General features: G+C 36.8%; 3 protein-coding genes across 3 annotated transcripts; 1 reads left to right on the forward strand and 2 right to left on the reverse strand.

The window, feature by feature from the left end:
• The first annotated feature begins 2,382 nt into the window (after window positions 1-2,382).
• On the forward strand, window positions 2,383-3,786 carry LOC136025771 (uncharacterized). Its single transcript, XM_065701757.1, has one exon. The coding sequence runs from the start codon at window positions 2,383-2,385 to the stop codon at window positions 3,784-3,786; it is 1,404 nt and encodes a 467-aa protein (XP_065557829.1).
• A 2,976-nt stretch (window positions 3,787-6,762) lies between these two features.
• LOC136025772 (SCAN domain-containing protein 3-like) lies at window positions 6,763-7,682 on the reverse strand. The gene is made up of 2 exons (XM_065701758.1): window positions 7,539-7,682; window positions 6,763-7,368 (listed from the first exon to the last, which is right to left on the reverse strand). The coding sequence occupies exons 1-2, from the start codon at window positions 7,680-7,682 to the stop codon at window positions 6,763-6,765; spliced, it is 750 nt and encodes a 249-aa protein (XP_065557830.1).
• A 68-nt stretch (window positions 7,683-7,750) lies between these two features.
• Window positions 7,751-8,137, reverse strand: LOC136025773 (zinc finger MYM-type protein 6-like). Its single transcript, XM_065701760.1, has one exon. The coding sequence runs from the start codon at window positions 8,135-8,137 to the stop codon at window positions 7,751-7,753; it is 387 nt and encodes a 128-aa protein (XP_065557832.1).
• Between the last annotated feature and the right edge of the window lie 15,524 nt (window positions 8,138-23,661).

Consider the following 23,661-nt stretch of genomic DNA (forward strand, 5'->3'; position numbering starts at 1 on the left):
TTTAAATATCTCTTGCTTTTTTATGATGGAAAAGTAGTGTGGTCTTTGGTGTTATTAATACAAAACAGCGTTTTACCGAAATTGAACATGAAATTGAACAATCTCTTACCTGAGATTGATCCAAGGGCCCCCACTGACAGTATAATTTAGGACCTATTAGTAAAAGTAAAAAGACCTATTAGATCAAAAACATATGCAATAAAATGAACTCTGATCATGAGGTACTAACAAGAGTTTGTGACATACTTCAGTAAAGAGACTTGGATCCAAAGAAAAGTTTACTTTCTGACATCTTAGATTATGTTTACCTATAGTGGTCATCATACCAATCTATTACTATGTTCCTACTAGTTATAAAATCTAAAATTCTTAATAAATCTTCCTAGTCAGTTACACTGATATATCTAAACACGAAAAAACTATATATTTAAACAGATAGCAATAAATAATCGTCTTTAAATCTAAAATATCCGCTGCAATTTCCTATACCAGCTTTGTTTTCATTCATATCCATGAGCAAAACATTATAATATTTTTTTTTTTATTTTATTTTTTTTATTTGGCGGCGAAATCTTTTTATCGTCGAAGATATAGACATCCTTAGGGTACACAGTGGATCGATAATGTATTTGGTAAGATGGGGCATGGGGTTCGATTTCCGTTGCCGCAAGGTTGAAAGTGGCTTGTTACTTGTCAATGTAAAATAGACCCAGCAACTGAAACGTCAATTTCAACGTACTTTCTGTTATTAATGGGTATGGAGGATCTTTATCCTTTAAGTTGCGGGCACGACAATCCACAGTGCTAGAGCACCATGTGGCATAAGACTTAAAGATCCCAGTTTTGAAAACATATACTTTATTTTCAATTCATGCATGTAATAAAAACAGTAACCATGAGGAAAATAAAACAACCCAAATGAGGAATGAAAACAGAAAAAACACAAAATAACTAACAAAAAAATAAATTAGTCACTATTGAATGGCTGTGGTGGAGTAAGTGGCGTCGAAAACGTATGAAGGGCGTCTCTTACAGATTTTCCAACGGAACCTGAAGCAAACTCAGTTAATTCCACAAGGATAAAGCTATAAGTTGATGCCACGTCTGAAGGTGTACTGAAATAAGAGAAGTTGAAATTTTTTTATCATATTGAAAAATGACCTAGTTTGAAATAAAAAAAAACCTACTAGAAACAATCTAATTTGATTTGTGCGCGGAGGAGGAGCCGCAATACAATTCTACATTTTATTGGTTCATTAAGAGTTTTTACTTTCAAGCAATTTTGAGTAGATAAGGTTTCTACTGAAATTAACTTTGATCATAACTGGCAATTTTATCAGATTCAAATTCTTTTTAGCTTCAACTAGAAAAGAAATGGAAGTACATCAACAATTTTCCGTTGACGAAAGTTCGTGTTTGAGATCAGTGTTTTTCTACCAATCAAGGAACTGTCGTCTGCTGAGGTCTCTGCTGGTTCGTAAAAATTTGTTTTCATAAGGTGAAGACTTCTCGACAAAGTCTCGGTCTGATTTGTACAAAAAGAGTTGTTATCAATTCAAAAGCCACGTTCAAAATTTTTTGGAGGTGAATAGAGTTCGTCCGGAATGAGTCAGACTCTGTTTGCTGACCACGTGCCTTTGGATATGGGGTTTCTCCCCTAACTAAACACTCCGATCAGGACGGCCACAACCTCCTGTGGTGGGTGGAGCCCACCCCGGGAATCTTAGTACCTAGGTTTAACCTAGCTCTAATCAGATTCCAGGCCTAGAGTCGGTTGGGCTAGCGACCCTCCACCCGAAAATTAAGTGCTACGAAAAGTGACAATGTAGCCTCAGACCCTGATTCCCTTTTAAGATCTCGACCATCGCGCGTCAACGGACATGCTGACAACGTCAGAAAGACTGACAGACTAAACCCTATGGACCGAAGGGGGCTACGAATAGCCACCTGGAATGTCTTGACTTTGAATGCACCTGCGTCAAAGAACCTACTCTCTGAAGAACTTCGCAAGAATAAAGTGTGAATTGCAGGTCATACAAAAACACGTCTTACCGGAAGTAGAGAAGAGCAAATAGGTAACAGTGACTCATTGCTCTGGTCTGGACGAAGCTCGAGAAGGAATGGTGTTGGCCTTGCACTAAATAGCCTTACAAGAAAGGCCTTATTTTTAAACGAAGCTGTATCGGACAGATTAATGAAGGCTCGCTTTGGACACAAGCATGGCAAGATCACAGTCATCGTATGCTGTGTCCCGACCAACGATTCTGATGATGCAACTAAAAAGGATTTCTGCTCTGCTTTGTCCAGATGCCTTGCAACAGTACCCCCCCCCATGATATAACTGTTCTCCTTGGTGACTTCATTGCGACAGTGCGCGATGATATGGGTTTATGGCGTGGCGCAGTTAGTCCTGTATACCCACTTAACGACAATGGGCTCCACTTACTTGAACTGTGCCGATCTCATGACCTTTACATTGCAAACACCTACTTCCAACGCAAAACTATTCATCAGTACACGTGGTATAGTAATAACGGTCGTACAAAAAAGCTGATTGACTACGTCATTACTTCTAAACGCTGGAGATCATTAGTGAAGAACCGCAGAGCTTACAGATCAGCAGAGCTTGGAAACATAGACCATAGGCTTGTGTGTACCGATCTTAGGCTTCGCCTCCATGCACAACGATCGAAAAGAAAATCCGTCGCTGCAGATATTGGGAAACTAAAGGAACCAGATACTCGCCAGAAGTATAGCATCGAGATATCGAATCGCTTCGAGGCCCTTGGCTCACTTAATAGCAGCGAAGATCTCTGGAAGCATTTTAAATTGCAGACCAGGGAAGCAGCAAAACTAGTGCTCGGCAAGAGGAGTTATCCAAAGAAATCGTGGCTAACTAATGAAACACTGCAAGTCATAGAGCAAAGACGGAAGGCAAGACTTCTTGAGGACATGACCACATATCGGAGGCTCAATGGAGTGCGGAACAGACTCATTCACCGGGATAGAACCCAGTTTGTTGCAAGGAAAGCCAATGAAATTGACCTAGCTGCAAAAAAGAAAGACATGGGCAGCCTATTCAAGCATCTCCTAGACCTCACTGAAAATAAAACTCCCACCTTGGGTCCCGTCCTGTCCAGGGATGGTGCACTTCTCTCTGACGAAGGTTCTTGTCTTGAGTGGTGGAAGGACCACTTTTGTTTGCTCCTCAACAATACTGGTCCGTCTGTGCCTCCTAATGATAGTCCCAGCCAACCTTACAGTCAAAGACCTGGAACAGATGTTCCTCCAGATGAGCCTTTCAGCCTCTCAGAAATTGGACATGCAGTAAAAAGACTCAAGAATAATAAAGCTACTGGTATCTGTGGCTTAACCTCAGAGCTGCTAAAATATGGAGGTCCTACAATGCTCCTGTTTCTACACACCCTGTTCTCTACAATCTGGCAAACAGAGATAATTCCCGAGGATTGGCGGAAGGGTGTCATCATCACCTTATGGAAGAGAATAGGCTCGAGAAGCGACTGCTCCAACTACCGGGGAATAACCCTACTGTCAGTCCCTGGCAAACTGTTTTTAATGGTCCTGCTGGATCGATATCGGAGCATCATTCGAAAAATCTGGCGACTGGAGCAATCTGGTTTTATGTCGGATCATTCAACCATCGAGCAGATTTTCACGATTCGACAAATAGTAGAGAAGACCAAAGAGTTCCGACAGAAAGCATTTATTGCCTTCGTTAACTTCCGTGCTGCATTTGACTCAGTCGATCGAAAAGCTCTTTGGTAGATTCTAGAGCTGACTGGCCTGCCCGAGAAATATTGTAGACTTTTCAAGGCGCTGCACCATGGGACGGAGAGCTGTCTACAAGTAAATGGTCGGCGCAGCCCGTTCTTTCAAATCAGGACAGGGGTGCGCCAAGGATGTGCAGTGGCCCCAGGGCTCTTCAATGTCATCATAGATTACCTTATGACGAAAACCACTTCACGTCTCAGCTTTGGGCTCAAATTCGGAGATCATACCATCACAGATGTCAATTTTGCCGATGACTTGGCCATTCTAGCGGACTCCATGGAGTAGCTGCTGGAAGCGCTCCGAATTCAGCAAGAAGAGGCTGCCAAAGTAGGACTGCGTATAAACTGGAACAAAACTAAAATTATGGCCATAGACTCGTCTTCTCCTGCTGTTAACTCTCCAGTTAGGCTGGACAGCACCACTAGCATCGAGGTTGTTAAAGACTTCACCTACCTGGACTCCGTAATTTCTTCAAATGGCTCACTTCTCCCCTAGCTGCAGGCAAGATTATCTAAAGCGTGTTCTGTCATAGGTAGACTGAATAGTCACCTCTGGCGAAAACCAAATATCAGTCGCACAACGAAACTGCGGATCTTCAACGCTCTAGTTGGCTCTGTGATACTTTACGGAGCTGAGACATGGCAAGCATCAGCTGCAACCTTCAAGAAAATAGACGTATTTCTTGCAAAGAGCCTGAGGAGGATTGTGGGCCTACGATGGTCCGACTTCGTCAGCAATGAAAAGCTTCTGCAGCTCACAAAGCAGTCTTGGTTTTCGACTCAAGCAGCCGAGAAAATCTTACGATAGTTCGGGCATCTGCTTCGAATGCCACCACATCTACCCGCAAAGACGATCTATGACTTCGAACCTATCAAAGTTGGTTGGAAGCGACCTCGCGGCCGACCGAAGAAACGTTGGTCCGACAGCCTGTCCGAGTTCTTGGCGATGGCAAACATCAGACAGGGCGAAGAGCAAATACTCGCCATGGACCGAAGTGGGTGGAGGAGGCAGACGTCACTCTCTACGCCGAGCAGTGCCCGGCAGGAAACTTAAGTCAAGTAAGTCAAAGTAAGTACAAAATTTCTGATTCCGAAGCAGAGATTGAGTGTTCCCTGGAGGACAAAGATAAAGTTTTGTTTAGCACTGATGGGCTACCTGTGGTATGGAGGGAACACATAATAAATCTTAAAACCCCATTACTTCTCTTTTGGACTAAAAAAAGGACGAAATAAGGCGAGTAGGAATAAAAGTAAAGAATACTTCTAAAACTGAAAGTCAGAAATGATGACATGAGCATTTCACGTCGAATAGAGCATATTGAATGGAAAAATAGCAACTGTCATTGGCTTAGCCCAAGCCAGTTAACACCTATTCAGAATATCGAACATACAAGTTTTTTTGTGCATGAAAACTCATATGCTGAAGACATTGCGGATAAGTGATAGGGTGATTCTATTTAGTTATGAGCCCTTAAAAATCTCTCAATGTTGTTCCAGTGTCTCGATACTTACCTACCTGTGCTTAAAGCAGGAAAGCCGTTCCGCACCAACCGGCATCCAAACAAAGCTTTTGAGTTCATTGGCCGGTGATGTACTAATTCTTTGGTAAACTTTAGCCAGTGCTTGTCTAATTTGTGACCGAATGTTTGTAAACTTCCAGTAGACTCCAGATCTTGAATAACAAGTGACCTCCAATTTTTTAATTACCCTACTTTTCGTCTAGGCGATGTTGATAAGGGTTCAACAAGAAGTGTCTGTTCAATGATGCGTTCGTTGGGGTAAAACAAAACGTGTTCGAGTAAGCAGCGACTATGTATCTTGATGGCGCTTGAGATTCCGTCGATGTTGGAAAAATGTCTAATATTATTCAAAAGATATCTATGTGGATGAGGTGCAATAAGATTACTATTAATTATAATAAGTCAAATTTTGTGGTTTTGTATGCTCTCGTAATTGCAATACATGGATATCTTCAGCTAAAGCTGGGGGCCTTCCAATGTGGAGCACTTCAAGCGTTCCATGTCTTGGTGTTATTGTTGATGAATCACTCTCATTTAAAGATCATATTGTCAGTTTCAAATATATTAGCCAAAAATTTTGGCATGATTCGTAAACTCAAACATTGTTTTCTGAAGGAAAAAATCCGTATGTTATATTTTAATTTAATTCCCCCATATTTTGTATTGTAGTTCAATATGGCTGGGAAGTTTCACCTCAATTCTTCATCCAGTCCGAGTCTTGCAAATTATTAGAATATTTGCTAATTTAATCCCTTCTGAAACGTGTCGAGAGGCTTATGTTAATAATTTAATTTCAACTAGGTCAGGGTTTTCTCTTATTTTTTTGAGGGGCTAAGCTATGGAATTCATTGAATGACAATCTCAAAAATAGTAATTTTAGCAATTTAAAAGGCTGGTGAACAATGAAGTGGTTTCTAAACATGATTTTAATCATTAATGTAATAGGAAACATAGTTGATAGATTAAATTGATATTAAAATAATAAAGGTAATGATTTATTTTTATTGAGGTGTGTTAAGGAAGGAGTTGAGTGTAGAGCAGTGGTTCTCAACCTTTTTTTTACCCATGGACCCCTATTCCCTTCTTTTTATCTTAGTAGACCCCTTCATAGCTATTGGACATAAGGACAATTTTCTATTCTTCACTAATATAAATTTTAAGGTTTTAATTATCAAAGAAATAGTAAACGATTAAGCTTTATTTTTAAATGAAAACTAGTTTAATACAAATAAAATATTCAACTATAATAATAATAATTATTGTTCTTATTACTATTATTTTGATAATAACTACAATATTACATTGTTTCTTCCATGGGCAAGCAACTCGAGCTCATGGAGAGTAGAGCTCCTCAGGTAGTTTAATTCGCTCCAACATTATTTATGTAAACTGGATTAAAAAAGGAGTTGAATTTAAGTGTGTGATTAAAAAAAAGGAAAATGCATGTATATTCAATGAGATCCCTGTGGTTGATGCTTCTCAACGAGTTTCTTTATATTTGGTTCTATCGATGTTAATGATAGTTGAAGATCATCCCTTTTCACAATGTCAAGTCTATTTCGAGCTTTTGATAGCATTTGAGAAACACGAATAAATCCCGCTTCAACAAGATAAGATGTAGGAAAAGCAATAACGTAGAACTGTGCTTTATCCCAGAGCAAACGATACTTTGTAGCAACATCGTTCGTTTTCCATATATTGTACTTTCCATCTTTGAATTCTGCACGCATTATTTTATCACTTTGTAATTCGCTGAGGGGCTCTTGCAAAGATAATTCTATTTCGGCAGCATTAACTTCGAAAGGAATTGAAACCCAACTCGGTATATCCATCTCGAGTAGGTCGCTAAACCGAGTTTGGATATCTTCATGTATATTTTCCAAATATTCACCATATAATGCAAGATCTTCATCTTGCAAATCGCTGCTAACATAGGCCAAACAAGGAAACTGTTCAAATGCACGACGCCTGATATTATTCTTATACAGCTGTAGTTTTCTTAGAAAAGCAGCAATAACACTTTTACTAGATATCAGATCAGAATTGTTTTCTTGGAGCTGTTTATTAAGTGAATTAAATTTTTCAAATATATCTGATCAGTAAAACATGGATCACATTTACTTGCAAGTAGGCTTGCTCCAAGTTGTTTTTCAGCAAGAAAGGAAACAATAGAATCCCTAAGTGCAATGAAACACTTAAGAGGATTCCCCTTTGATAGCCATCTCACCTCTGTATGTAATACAAGCTGCTCAAACTCTTCTCCGTTTTGCTTACAGAATTCACGAAAAAGGCGGTCTCGGAGTGAATTTGATTTAATATGGGTTACTACTTTTATTACAACAGAAAGGGCATCATGCAGACGTGCATTCATTTTCTTTGCAACTAAGTGTTGACGGTGTATCACACAGTGAATACAAGATACTTCTGGGACTGCTTTTTTTAATGTGCAATAAAACCTTTGTATCTGCCTGTCATAGATGGTGCACCATCAGTAGCACAAGCAATTATATTTTTGAGTGGGATATTGTTTTCCTGGAAATAAGTAGCAACTTCATTAAAAATTGTTTCACCTTTTGTGTCTGTCGTAAGACTTCTAGCAAAAAGCATTTCCTCTTTGGGTCCTTCATTGTTAAATCTAACATATGCTAATAAAATGACCTCATTATCTCTTAAAGTGGATTCATCAAGTTGAAGGGCAAACTGTTTCACTTGCAAATGAGCTATCAATTGTTTTTCTACATCCTCTGCCATTTCATCAATGCGTCGTGACACAGAAGAGTTGCTTAAAGGGATGGAATTAGTAATTTCAATTGCATTTTGTTTCATAACTGACGAAATTATAGCAGAAACTGCGGGTAGAATTACTGTTTCACCAATATTATGGGGTTTTCCGGTCTTTCAAATTATTTTGCTTATTTCATATGATGCCAGGAAACCATCGCTCATTTTACTCACTTTGTTATCAAACACTTGAGGCACCGTTTTTCTTTTTTGGAAATCATCACGAAGTTTTTTAAAGTATTCTTCTGGTTTATCTTTCTTTCCTATTTGCTTCTTTTCTAGATGGCTTTTTAGTTTACATGGTTTCATGCTATCATTTGACAGTACATCCATACGTATGAGGCCCGTTGGTTTTGTTTCATTTTGTGGTGCTGGAATAAAACTGTAAGACAAATATTCACTGACTGATGAGTGAATATATAAGTTAAAAGAAAGTATAAAAAATAATGAAAGAATTATAAATATAATTTTTTCAAAATAATGTGAATTACAGTAGAAATTTACTTTTTTTAAATAAAGAGTGTTCTGAGTTGGTTTTCTTCATGGACCCCCAAAATATCACTGTGAACCCTCCATTTGCTGTGTTTTACCTGTGGACCCCCAAAAATATTAAATGGACCCCGGTTGAGCTGGTGTAGAGTGTAGAATGTAGAGTAACCGAAACTTTCAAAGCGGAATTTTGATACCAATACACATATCAAAAGTTTTGCCTTAATATGCTGATTTCAAAAATACACGTTTCATTAAGTTTATTCTTACCCATCAAAAGCTATGAGCCTGAGAAAAATTTATCTGCTTTTCGAAAAAATAGGGGAAAGACACCCTTGGAGTCATGGAATTTTAATGAAAATCACACCATCAGATTCAGTGTACCAAAGAACTCTACTGTAGAGGTTTTTAGGTCATGTCTGCAAAAATGTGGAAGATGTAATTTTTGGCAGAAGAAAGATCACAGATGCGTGTTCATTTTTTTTTGTTTTTTTTTTTTGCAGGGATGATTGTATCAAACCAGTGGACCCAAAATGTCGAGAAAGGGCCCATTCTGAAGGAAATGAAAAGGACTAGTTCCCTTTCCAAGTGACCAAAAAACTGGAGGGACACTAGGCCCCCTCTCCCGCCAATTTTTTCCACAACTCGTTCGATCTAAATTTTGGGATAGCTTTATTCTTCAGCACAGTTGAAAACCCCAACAACTATGTCTTTAGAGATAAAATGACACCTACAGCCCCCGGGAAATGTTTTTAAGCTATAAAATTTACCCATTGCTTTAATTGTTATTGGAAAGCATTCATACATTTTTCGGGTGGGGAGGAGAGGACGAATTTTCTGCCGGCAAGACTTTGCTCAGGGAGAAATTTCCTTGGAGAGAAAACTTTCCAGGGGGTGAACTTTTCATGGGAAGTTTTACGCTATGTGAATTTGCCAGAATTCTTATACGAAGTTTCTTTATATGTCTTGCTTTCTCTTTACCGATTCAATTTTAGGGGTAAATTTTGTCCGGGGTAAATTTTCATCTGAATAGAATTGCCCAGAGGATATTTCTTTGGGGAGGGAAAAGGGGAGGTGGAGCCAGGTATCCTGGCATTATTCGAAAAACGATCAGAAATTTAATCTAAAAAAAAAAAAATTTCAACTGAAAGTAAGGAGCAACTTAAAACGAACAAAATTTTTATGTATATGAGGCACAAAGGAACAATAATTAGAAACGACAAGTAACTTTTTTTAAAGTGCCGAAAAACTGTAGCCTGAACAGTGTTTGAGTCTCGCTTTAAGTTTTAATTTCGCTCCTTACTTTCAGTTGAAAAAACTTGTTATTTTTAATGAAGCATAGAGACAAACATTTTCCTAATGGCCATGGAACTATGTCAAACTATTTCAATTTAAGTAAAAGTATATAAAAATGAAAAAAAATAATTAATTACAAATAAATACACAAAACAATAGCCTACTTACAAAAACTAAGATATAAACTCCCCCCATTCAGCTCTGTTGAGCAATGCCGAAGCGTTGGAAGGATAATTTTTGCAATATCAACACTTTTGAACTTGGTTATCAAACATCAAAATGTTTAATGCCTTTAGACTGAAATGTTTATAAAAAGTAACGCATAATCAAAGTAGTTTGTTAAATGTAAGACATTGAAACTAAAATTAAGAAAATCAGTTATTTTTTTAATTCAATATTTTTAATGTAATTTTGAATACTAAAACCAATGTATTCGACGCGTTTGTACTTGATAACTGTAACAATTAAATATTTTTCAAAGTTACAACTTGATCAATTCAATCACTACTGGCAAAAAAAAGACAATAAAAAAAAACGAAAAAAACGCATCCTTTCAGAGGGAAAATACAATAATTCCCAGAATTCCCTTCAGGAGAAACATTTTTGATTATAGTGGCTTCATATATCAGCTTATGGGTACTCTTGCAATGAGGACAAAAATTGATGGTACATTTTTACCGAAATTACCCCCTCATTAAGTTGTTTTCCTTGTGTTTTCTATAATTATACGAACTTCCTTGTGTACTAATAACTGCACAAATTACTAATAAATAAGTACATATTTAGGATCACCATAAAAAGCTGATTTTTCGATTGAATGTTATTAATACTTAGGCTTTTATACTTTAGCTATTGAAAAGGATTATTATTTAAGTACTATTCATTACTATGAAAAATTAGTTGTTTTTTTTTTTTACTCCACTCAAATTATATAGAATTTTTTTTGTGGAAACCTGGAAAAGGGTCACTCAGTCACAAACTAAAGCTTATATCTTCCTTATTAAGGGTAAAAACCTATTGTCAGGTAGCCAACAATGGGGCAGTACACATTTTCTATGGTTTTTCCCTATTCAGCTCTTTTTCCTTTGGTTTCCTTATAATTACTTTGTAGTCCCAAATCTCTGGGGGGGGGAAATAGACCCCCTTCCCCCTCTTGCCTTTCACACTGTTGTATAATCAAGCGGAGGACAAAATCTAGTAGCACTCCTCCGTCGGTGACGGCTAGGATCCCCCCTCCAGCCACAAAAAAACAGGACACATCAGTGCTAACCATGCAAAAACTGATTTTCCTTTTTCTTAGGGTGAAGGGCTGTAACTTTCCTGGATTTTATAGGATTTTCGAAATTGTGCATTTTTTTCAAATTGCATTTTTTTCATTTTTTTTCAAAATTCAAATTGTGCAGTTTTCATTTAAACCTAAAGGCATTTTCTATGGTTTTTAGGCTGTCTTAAATAATTCACGTATTTTTTTCCAACAAACTTTGCCATTAAGATATTTGACATCATAGAACAAGCTTCAAATGGCATTTTGTTCGCACTTGACATTTTTTTCTTTCAAAAAGCATTTTTAAATATTTGGCTACCATGAGCAGTGGTTCACCCCTCAATAGGTTGCCTTTACTCGGGCAGCCATGAAAGCGGCCAGGGATAACAAATGACACATTCTCTGAGATCCTGGGACCATTTCAAAGCTGAACACAGGCGCATTTTCAGTGACGGAGGAAGAAAACCACATTTTACAAAATTGCACATATTACCAAAGACAGCTTATTTTCGCATTCAAGGTATTATTTTACATGTAACAATCTACATATCCCACTTAAGTCTTTTTGAAAGTTCAAACGACGCAACTTTAATCAAGACTTGTATTTCGAAATTTTCTGAAAACAACAACAAAGGAATAAACTTCTTAGGCATTCTTTCTTTCTAAATTTCTTTTCCCTCCACCCAATATTTTTAATCAAGAAAATAATACACTGATTCCTGAGGAACAGCCGTGTATCAAACAGTTCGTGGTAACGAACTGTAGTAAGGAGCGACCCGGCTCAATAGTAACCAAAACTCTAAAAATGGAATTTTGATACCAATACCTACATCAAAAGAATCGCATTTTAATGCTGATTTCAAATATATAAGTTTCATCAAGTTTAGTCTTACCCATCAAAAGTTACGAGCCTGAGAAAATTTGCGTTATTTTAGAAAATAGGGGGAAACGCCCCTTAGAAGTCATAGAATCTTAACGAAAATCACACCATCAGATTCAGCGTATCAGAGAACCCTACTGTAGAAGTTTCAAGCTCCTATCTACAAAAATGTGGAATTTTGTATTTTTTGCCAGAAGGCAGATCACGGATGCGTGTTTATTTGTTTTTTTGTTTTTTTTTTTGTTTTTTTTTCCCAGGGGTGATCGTATCGACCCAGTTGTCCTAGAATGTTGCAAGAGGGCTAATTCTAAAGGAAATGAAAAGTTCTAGTGCCCTTTTTAAGTGACCAAAAAAATTGGAGGGCATCTAGGCCCCCTCCCACGCTAATTATATTACCAAGGTCAACGGATCAAAATTCTGAGATAGCCATTTTATTCAGCGTAGTAGAAAAACCTTATAACTATGTCTTTGGGGACGACTTACTCCCCCACAGTCCCAATTGGAGGGGCAACAAGTTACAAACTTTGACCAATGCTTACATATAGTAATGGTTATTGGGAAGTGTACAAGCGTTTTCAGGAGGATTTTTTGGTTGGGGGAGGGGTTGAGAAGAGGGGGATATGCTGGGGGAATTTTCCATCGATAATTTGTCATGGGGGAAGAAAATCTCCATGAAGGGAGCGCAGGATTTACTAGCATTATTTAAAAACACAATGAAAAAGTAAATATGAAAAAGTTCTTTCAGCTGGAAGTAAGGAACAGCATTAAAACTTAAAACAGACAGAAATTATTACCCATTTGAGGGGCTCACCTCCTCCTAATACCTCGCTCTTTACGTTAAAGTATTTTTAGTAATTTCAACTATTTATTCTACGGCTTTTGTGATTCTGGGGTCATTCTTAATGAATTGGGACAAAATTTAAGCTTTAATGTAAAGAGCGAGGATCTGACAAGGGGGCGAACCCCCTCATATATGTAATAAAAATATGAGAATACAAAAGTTCTTTACGTAAGCTAATTTATAAGTTACGTAAATCTTTTACAAATAAAAATATTCGTAAAAAATTAAAAGTTCTAGTTGCCTTTTTAATTAACCAAAAAATCGGAGGGCAACTAGGCTTCCTCCCCCGCTCTTTTTTTCTCAAAATCATTCGATCAAAATTATGAGAAAGCCATTAAGCCAAAAAAAAAATATGCAACTTTCGTTTTAATTATTCCTCTGCGGAGAGCCAAAATCAAAACATGCATTGATTCAAAAACGTTCAGAAATTAAATAAAAAAAACAAGTTTTTTTAAATGAAAGTAAGGAGCGACATTAAAACTTAAAACGAACAGAAATTACTTCGTATATGAAAGAGGCTGCTTCCTCCTCAACGCCCCGCTCTTTACGCTAAAGTTTTTTACTGTTTTAAAAAGAAGAATTGAGAGACAGAGTCAAACTTTAGCGTAAAGAGCGGGGTGTTGATGAGGAAGCAGCCTCTTTCATATACGAAGTAATTTCTGTTCGTTTTAAGTTTTAATGTCGCTCCTTACTTTCAGTTAAAAAAACTTGTTTTTTTTATTTAATATTAAGTAGGCTCCATATCCTTTTGGGATTTGAGCCAGTGATAATCAACTAACTGAATATGTATGAAATTTATTGTATTCTTTTTTATAGTTTTTCAATACTATGCATTTAGGAATGTATTTTAAGAAACTCAATATGAATTTTAATACTTTGGCTATATAGAAGAACTTGGCTTTGCAGCACGCTGGCAAATTTTGTGCAAACCTAGAAATTAAAAAATAGTGAAATTTGAAAGCTTTCTAAGGTTTGATTGATTAACTTTTTAATTCTAAGTAAATATCTTATTTCAGTTAAGTATTTTTTTAAATTCTATTTCAGTTTCATTTTATTTTTTTTAGGTCATCGAAATTTAGAGTCCCATACCGGGCAATATCCAAATAAAAAAAAGAAGCTGTGCAGATTTCCTTTATCACCTTCCAGACTTGTCAAAAGTTTGCCAAATTTGTCACAACTTAAAAGATTCTATTTTACCTAAATTGATTCTAATATTTCTCTCGGAAACTAACACTTGATAAATTAGGCTTCGGATTTTAATTATTGTATCAACTGGTCAGGCGCATAAGCAAGATTTTTTTTGAAGAGGTTGGGGTTGGTGGAAGACAGCTTCAAATAGAGGGTGGAGAAGCCTTCGTATAGAGAAAATCATGAAAGAAAATATGTATTTTAGCGGATCCAAGAACGTTATCCATTTTTTGTGTGGGGGGGGGGGTTATAACAAATATCCATTTGTTATTTGAGGCACATTCGTGCGTCAAATGCTCATTTTTGTTAATTTTAGACCCCTTACTGAACGAGCTTATTTGAATAGGTAATTGTTTTGTTTCGTCACAAGCTGTCTAAAATGTGTATTACTGCGTATATTAGGATTCTGATGATCGCATATTGTTCCTTTGTCATTATTAGAGCAGCGCATCCATTTTTTAGCTTTTTAAAATCCCCCTCCAACGAGACTAAAAATGCGTAAAGTGGGCAGGGTTTTGAAGCCGATGGAAATGTTGGGGTAGGACAGTATGAATGAATAGTGACGTAAAACAATATGCAATCATCAGAATCTAGCTATATGCAGTAATTTAAGAAAATAAAAAAAAACTCACAAAAAAAAATATCCTGCCTTCGAATTTTTAACACCACAGATTCTTCCCTTGACTACCCACAATTTCTGGCGAAAATAGGGTCGCAATGATAAAACATCATAAAGATAACAAACAAGGCTTAACCAATCAGTGAAAAGTAGGTCATAAACATCAACCTACAGTTCAACCAATCAGAATACATACCTTGCTCCGCTTTCCGCGGGGCTCATCGCCTAATTCGCTTCGCTCGATACGTAATGTTACTATAAGCGAAATCGGATGTTCGTTTTGTTAAACAGCTGACTAATTTAAACTTGAAAGTGAACGATTTTGGATATTCACATTAATGGATGCGTAAGTTTTTTAATTATCTTTCGACTTCTTACTAAACAGAAATTACCAGTGATAATCGGAATGAGTATTTAAAATATAATTTAATTCATATTGTACAACCCCAACTTTTCCCTCGGCTTCAAAACCCTGCGCACTTAACGTATTTTTAGTTTGCCCCATGGAGGACGAGAGTCAATCAGAAATGGATGCGCTTCTACAGTTAACATTTCTAAGTACTATAGTATGGAAACTATACTGCAAAGCAGCATAGTTTCCAGTTTAGACAGCTTGTGACGAAACTAAACAATTAAATTTGAATAGAAAAACGTTATGAAAAATATTTCAGGCCCTATAGTTAAATTAAAACATTTTGGGAGGCTAGAAATGAATTATTGTGAATCATTAAATTTGAAACACCTTCATCGTTATGAGCCAATAAGAGCCACCGATCAATACTACCCGAACCAGCCCCTCCCAATAGCCGAACTCGGTTACAAAATAAACTTGTACCCCCTAAAGTACGAACTAATCGTTACGCCAGCTCATTTGTGCCTTTCTTCACATCATTTTTTAATGCTGAGTCGTAGTGTGTGATTTTTGTTTAAATGTATGATTTTTGTAAAAAAAAAACTGAATTTAGCTATGCTACGATAGTTTTTAAATATACCAATCTCTCTCTCTCTCTCTCTCTCTGAAGGTGTTAACATCATACGGACCAATCTTTGTGTTACTTTAATCTTTTCTTTAATTTTCAATTTGTATAGTATTTTACAAAACATTCCAATATATAATTCTTGTAATGATACTACTGAATTATATGCTAAATTCAATACTTATATGCTAAAATAAAAAAATCAAATGACTAAACTTTTACAGATAATTTAATACAGTGCAAGTTCTATACTTATACAGCAAGTTGTTCGTCCAGAATCATAATCGGTTTCCCGTAATAAATAATCCGTGTGCATTTGCGGAAGTTAGTGGGTTGAACCATGGAAATGACAACAAACACGGCGTTTTAAACAAGAATAAACAAAAAAAGGAGACACCTAGTGATTTTACCAATCGATACAATAAGATCGATAACCAAAGATAGTAAACTAGGGTCAAAAGCTGGTTTTGTTGGGAATACGTTTTAAATTTGGAGAGTTGATGTACACCCTAAGAAACTTTGAAATGATTGTGTGTAGGAATTTGTCCTCACAATATGCTGATCTATAATGTTAACTGCTGAGTGACGCTGCCCAACTCTATTGGGAGTATCAACATTTATCTTCCTTTTCCAAGGCCGATTAGACTTAAACCTGGGGGGGATTATATTTATAAATTTGCGTTATTTCTTCAACGTCAAGTAAATTTTCGTTTAAAAATCATCCAATAGACCTCTTTATCGATTGTTTATCGTGATTGTTTATCGATTCTTGAAAATTAATGCTGAAAATAAGAATTACTCAAAAATGTCTCGATGACAAAAAAAAGTCTTTAAAAGGTCTTTAAAAAAAACAATCTGCAAGGAATAGATAACAGGCAGCATGTGCTTTGGCAATTTTCTAGCGCATTTTCTTCATTTCCATCAACTAGTTGTCGCCAGCGCTTCCATGCCACCAGTAAACTTTCCAAGAGTTTGAAGCAGCAGCGAACACTTTAGGTGAGCCTTCTCGAAAGTGTAAGAAATAGTGTTACCAGACGTCTGATATATTATGGCGCAGCCATAAAAGCGAAAATGCACAGTTTTCAAGCAAAAAACGCCAGAACTGTAATTTTTCAAAACAGAACTCTGGAAAAATGCCCTGATTTGATAAATTCAATGTATAACCATCTGAAAAAAGTGGTTAAATGGCGCAAATGCGTTCTGTCTGAAAGCAAGAGCTCTGCTTCTCTATTGTCATTCTGGTGGCTCTTTAAGTGCTTGTGGCTGGAATCGTAGGGATATATCAAACAGTTCGCGGTAACGAACTGTAGGTAAGAAGCGACCCGTATAAGTTCCATCAAGTTTAATCCTACCCATCAAACGTTACGAACCTGAGAAAATGTGTCTTATTTTCTAAAATAGGGAGTAACACCCCCCAAAAGTCAAATAATCTTAATGAAAATCGCACCATCTGATTCAGCGTATCAGAGAATCCTATTGTAGAAGTTTCAAGTTACTATCTGCAAAAATGAGGAATTTTGTATTTTTTTATTTTTTTTTTTTTTGCCAGAAGAAAGATCATGAATGCGTGTTTATTTGTTTTTCCCCAGGGGTGATCGTATGAACCCAGTGGTTCTAGAATGCCAAGAGAGGGCTCATTCTAACGGAAATTAAAAGTTCTAGTACCCTTTTTAAGTGACTGAAAATATTGGAGGGCAACTAGGCTCCCTCCCACGCTCATTTTTTCGCAAAGTCACCGGATGAAAATTTTGAGATAGTCGTTTTGTTCAGCATAGTCGAAAAATCTAACAACTATGTCTTTGGGCACGACTTAAAGCCCCCAGGAGAGGGGCTGCAACTTACAAACTTTGACCATTGTTTACATATAGTAATGTTTATTATGAAGTGTATAGACGTTTTCAGGGGGACTTTTTTGCGTTGGGGTAGGGGTTAATGGGGGGAGGAGTTTACGTTGGAGGATTTTTCCATGGAGGAATTTATTATGAGGTGAGAGAATTTTCATAAAAGGGGCGAAGGATTTTCTAGCATTATTTAAAGAAAAACAATGAGAGAATAAATAAAATAATAATTTCAACTGTAAGTAATGAGCAGCATCAAAACTTAAAACAAACAAAATATTACGTATATAAGGGGGTTCGTCCCTTCCACAATACCTTGCTCTTTACGCTAAAGTATTTTTAGTAATTTCAATTATTTATTCTACGGCCTTTGTGATTCAGGGGTCATTCTTAAAGAATTGGGACAAAATTCAGATTTAGTGCAAAGAGCAAGGCATTGACGAAGGGGCGAACCCCCCTCATATGCGTGATAAAAATACACAAATATAGAAGTTCGTTACGTATATTTATTACTAACGAAACGCCTCGCTCTTTACGCTAAAGTTTGACTCTTTGTCGCAACTCTAATTTTTTAAACAATAAGAAACTTTAGCGTAAAGTGCGAGGCGTTGAGGAGGGGACAACCCCTTTCATATACGGAATAATTTCTGTTCGTTTTAAGTTTATGTCGCTCCTTACTTATTTTTTTCTTTAATTGGACTAAAGACTACGGAACTACTTTAGTGAAAATTGAGCGGTGTTGGCGAATTGTATACCTAATAAGTTTTTATTTTGGACTTTTTGTTTAGAATAGCTATTAAAAATAGCCAATTATTTCTATTTAGAACGGCCCTAGATCTGTAGTTAACAGTCTCATTAATCGTTAAATACTAACTTTGGTGGAAAAAAAGATGACTTGCCCAAGGGACACATAACGCTGGTCAAGACAGATACTGCACACTTTTTAACAAAGGGAAGTCGAAGACGGAGTGTACTTACTGCAGACAAATGAAGGTCAGAGAAGGAGCGACACAATATCGAACATAAAGGATTTGGAGACCCAGCGTCCACATTACAAGCGAAAGGGCATTGGAGACGCAGCGTATGCACTATTGACCATAAGGCATAAGAAGCGCTTTCTGGCCCCCAAACAGAGCGGACGCATTGCTGTCCGACAGAGTAAATATTAGGCACCCGTAATATTGACTGATGAAGGTTGGAAACGGAATTTAGGTACAGTTGACCAAAGGGTCCACGAACGATAGCGAGTAAAAAGAAACGTAAAAAATGTTTATGTTTGAGACTTTAGAATAAGGGGAGTTGGAGGGGGAACGGGACTAAAAGATTTACTTTATGCCCTTCAACTATACAGATTGAGAACCGACGTATGATTGCGGACAGTTTCACTTGCCTTGGTAGATTATTAGTAAAGACGGTGGGAGCATTGAAGATGTTCAAAGTAGAATAGCCAAGGCTCAGGGTCTGTTTTCACAGTTAAAAAAATTTTACAAGAAGAGGAAGACAAGTCTTCAAACCAAGATTAGAATATAAGAAGCTACAGTAGTCAAATATGCCTCTAAAGTATGGCGCTCCAAAGAGCAGATGAAGATTTGCTAGATGTTTTCCTGAGAAATTGCATACGGATTGTTCGGGGTACCCGGCTTACTGACCATATTTCCAAAAGTAGACTCTATGAAAAGTGTGGTTCAATTCCGCTTTCTAGGGCTATAATGATAGAAAGGTTCAGATGGCTAGGGCACGTTCTGTGGATTAAGGATGACAGATTACCAAAGATTGTATTTTTCGGCCAACCGTCTAGGGCTAAAGAGAAAGCAGGTCGTCTGCAGTTGGGGTGGGAGGATGTCATAGAGAAAAATTTAAAGGAAATGGGAACTTCCTGGTAGGGAATAAAAAGGGAAGTTTTAAATAGATTGGGATGGAGGAGGAGCGTGCGTAGCTGTGTTGGCCTCAGGCGGCTTGGTGCTGCCGTGAATTGTTAGTAGTAGTAGTGTAGTGGTATAATTGTGATCTCAGTAAGGCGTCAGATCTGTAGTCGACAACTTGATACGAAATCACTACGTCAAATACTATCATCAAAACGCAATCAATATGTTTTTCACTTGACGAGAAAAACAAATATCATTTGTAAAATATCCCCTTAACGTTTTCTTACTTTGAGCTTCTTTGCTACAAAAATACCATAAGATAGGCAATCAACAAGGTTATACACATTGAAAACATCATTTGTGAAGTATGCACTTACTTGTTTTTATTAAGAAAGTCATAATGCGATCACAATAGAAAAAAGTCAAAGACAGAGCGTTTGCACTGTTGAACGAAGGGTTTTGTAAAGGGAAAAAACTCAATATTGACTAAAAGGGGGCCAGAACTGAAGCATGCGGGCTGCTGACAAAAGATAGTGGAATGAGGGGCGTATCATAAGCATTATTTAACAAAAAAGTTTGGAAAGGGAGCAAACGCACTGATGACCAAAACAAAATTGAAGACGAAGCGTATACACTGTTGACCAAAGGGAGTCAGAGACGGAATTTATGCATTCTTTACCAAAGGGAGTTGAGGACAAATCTTGCGTGCTGTTTTGCAAAGGAAGTTCAGACAAAAGGTACGAGCTATATCCCTAAAGGGCTCGGAGACGAAGCGCCTACGTGTAACTATGCAGCCTTAAAAAAAAAGTTAACACAAAAAATCAAGCTGCAGATTTATAATAGTACATATAGACTATAAAACACAGTTATCCTAGAATAGCAATAGAAATTACAAAATACAACAAAATAAAAGAAGAGTGGTTTTTTTCTAGAGAGGTGTAATGTATTTTATGTGCCTTGGTATTTTTCAGCATCAAAAGCCTTTCGGGCTTTCTTCAATTCCTCATTCATAGTCAGTAGATCTTTGATCCTTGCATATTTTCGTGCATCTTTTCGAACGAGAAAAACCAAATCTTCCACTTGTACTCGACCTTGTCTTCCAATCTCCATAGCTTTATGAGTCTAAGAAAAACAACAACAAAAACTACAATCAGTAAAATGAACATGGTTAAGCAAAAGATAATTTCTTAAAGCACATTGGTATGCCACACCCAAATATACGCTTTGTTTTTCAGTATCTTTGCTGGCCTTAAAAAAAAAACCTTTTTGATCGCTTTTTCATTAAAATTTTTAATTATAGTTAAGTGACACAACTGACATTTTTGATGATTTCAAAAATGTAGTTATTTATTCACCTTTTTTTAGAAATTATGCAGCAAGGTTCCTCCTTTGGATGAAACTAAAATAAAAAGAATAATACCCGCTAATTCTAGATTCTTCCAAAATATAACGTTCGTTACCACGCCCATTGCACCAAAAGACGCAAATATTTGAAATATAGACACATAAAGTGCTTAAAGATATTGTTAATCTTGATTATTGTAAGAGTTAAGAAAATAAACCAGTCTTTATCATGCAGCAAAATGGACCGTGTGTAAAGGCTTGTCAATAGTTGTTTTCGCTATAGCTGTTGATTTGCCATGATCCAAATAGCCAAAAAAAAAAATGTATTATGGATTACTCGGATAAGCTATTGTTGGGGAGCGCTTCCCAGACACTGAATAAATTAAAATTAAAGAGAATAAAAAACAAATTAAAAGTAGAATAAATTAAAAAGAGTAATGTCGACTCTGGGTTAGACATAGATTCTATGGTATTCCATCAAATGCGACAGGTGAAATAACAGCAAATTGACAAGAATGTTATATCTTACTAGAATTATGGTTCAAGCTAATAAGCATGTAAATCTGATCCCATAAAGGTGTCTCATTTCTATGTAGAGCAAGAATTGTCCAAGCTACAGAAATTTTAGACACATCAGAAAACATAATTTGTCTTCTATTACATAAAGAGACCTGATTCAACGTGTTCAATTAAAAACACCATTATACGTTGCATGGTAAATTAGCTTCTGTAGAAACATGGTTAGTAATGGGGCTTATATGCAAAAACAAGAACTGATAGAGAACAAATGTCACAGACGACAAGAAATTGAAATTGAAATTGAGAACAAATGACAGAGACTGATAGAGAACTGATAGAGAACTTGTTTTATCAAGAACTGATAAAACAAGAACAAAAACAGAACTGATAGAGAAAAAACTGAAATCAGCACTTATACTACAAGACTAGCGTAATAACGAATTTCAACATTCAGCGATCGCTAATACATATCATTTCTCATTCAGACGTCATCAAGAGGGGATAGCAGCCTTGAATTTAATCGATATATCAGTGTTAATACCCTGAAGAGGTAGTCGAAGTAACTATTTAGTTTAAGATGCTTTTGCAGACACAGTACGTCACCAGTTTCGCAAAGTGTTCATATAAAAAACAAGCTTCCAATTAACATCTTCATTAGCATTCTATGACATTATTCTGATACCATTATTCAGTTAGTAGGCTACAAAAGCTTCTGTGGTAAAGGGTATTTACAGCTACAGCCTGGATGATGTAAATGAGAGCGAAGGGAAACCTTGCCACTCTTTGGCAGGGTGAATCGCAGTTACTTGAATGCCCCTATTGTCCACAATAGGAGCAGTGAACATGAGCTTTACATGCAGAGGATATATGTTCATAGTCTTAAAACTAATAAAATTAGATAGGCAAGGGTAGTTACTCCGGGATTTTAATCGACTCTTGCTCCATAAGGACAGAATTTGAGACGGCAACAATTTAGTCATCTTTATAAACAATCAGTTCAAAAGATCTGATATTTCAAATATATGAGGCTCTTTCACCACAATTAGTCCCTAAGCTCTTCAAGTTCTTCATAGGAAGATAACACTTGCAGCAAAGTAACGAACACTGCAATGCACAGAGTTTTGATGTGAGGCTTCAAGAAGCTACTTTTGATATCCTTTGAATTTGCTTTGGCGGTCACGGCACTTCTGTCACTGGCAAAAAGTCACTAGTTTCTTCTAGGTCTCTGCTCACTAATAGCTGACTTGGGTCTCAACAGAGGCCGTTTGTGTATTCTTTTTGTTTCTTCGGATTCCTCATTAGTGTTATCAAGCAAGATGGTTTTGGCATCTGTACTGGAAGGGATAGAGAGGGAAGAGAGGATACGTTGAGTCTGCACAAACTGTCCAGTTTGTCAAATTTCATACACAATTTGTAAACTTAGAGATTAACGTAGCACTCATTTTTCCCGAGATAACGCCCACCCCATCGATCACAAACCATGGTTGTGCCACTTCTCTCAGTCTTTTCAATAATCTTCAAAATGTATAATAAAAATTATAATGTCACAAACAGCCTTAGCAATATCACAACGGACATCCCCAACAAATTGAGCCATAGTTGAAAAAATAAAAATACTGGGCACCAAAATAGTTCATCCGTATGCATTCCAGACACCACCAATGATTAATTATTTCTCAATCAATTAGTATTATTATCAAAAACGTGGATGAAATTAATCCAGAATTTACTTAAGAAAAAAAGAAGGAAGACAAACCAGTTTCACAACAACATATTCAATTCAATCCATAAATTAACTTAGATCATTACAGGTAAAGAAAGTGGAAACTAGACCTCCGTTGCCTGTGCAACGGGAAGTGTTGCAGCAACTGTGCCCTGTTCCTTAGGGCACAGTTGCGGAGCAACACGTGCAACTGTGCCCTACGGGACACAGTTGCGGAGCAACAGTCTCCATTATGTCCTTCAGAGGACATTTTTCTAATGCGGCTTCGATTGTTATCTTGAAGCATCTTTGATATGTTATATAGCACTACTCGATAAAAATAAAATAGACATCAAAATCGAAAATTTAAGAAAATTTTCAAAAATCGGAACGAGATTGACTTTTCCGGAATTATTTCCGGGAAATCTGTAAGAGCTACGGAGTTTCATGCTTCAGTTCTCGAAAACATCAATAAAAGTTCTATATGAGTTCATAATTATTTTATCTCTAAAATGTTTACTTCCGAAACTAGGGCCGTCTTAACTTGACGCCAATTCGAAGTATTATGTTTCGAGACGCACATTTCGGGAATTATTTCCGGGAAATCTGAAAGAGATACGGAAATAACGTCTTATAGTTTTCTGCTTAACTTTTGATGGTCTAAACTAGGAAAATATAAAACAAACCAAATTCACCAAAAAATTTAAATTGCCCCGAGGGCATGACAAAACTTCCAAATAGAAAAAC

The sequence above is a fragment of the Artemia franciscana genome, chromosome 4 (assembly GCF_032884065.1).
Source record: "Artemia franciscana chromosome 4, ASM3288406v1, whole genome shotgun sequence".
NCBI lineage: Eukaryota > Metazoa > Arthropoda > Branchiopoda > Anostraca > Artemiidae > Artemia > Artemia franciscana.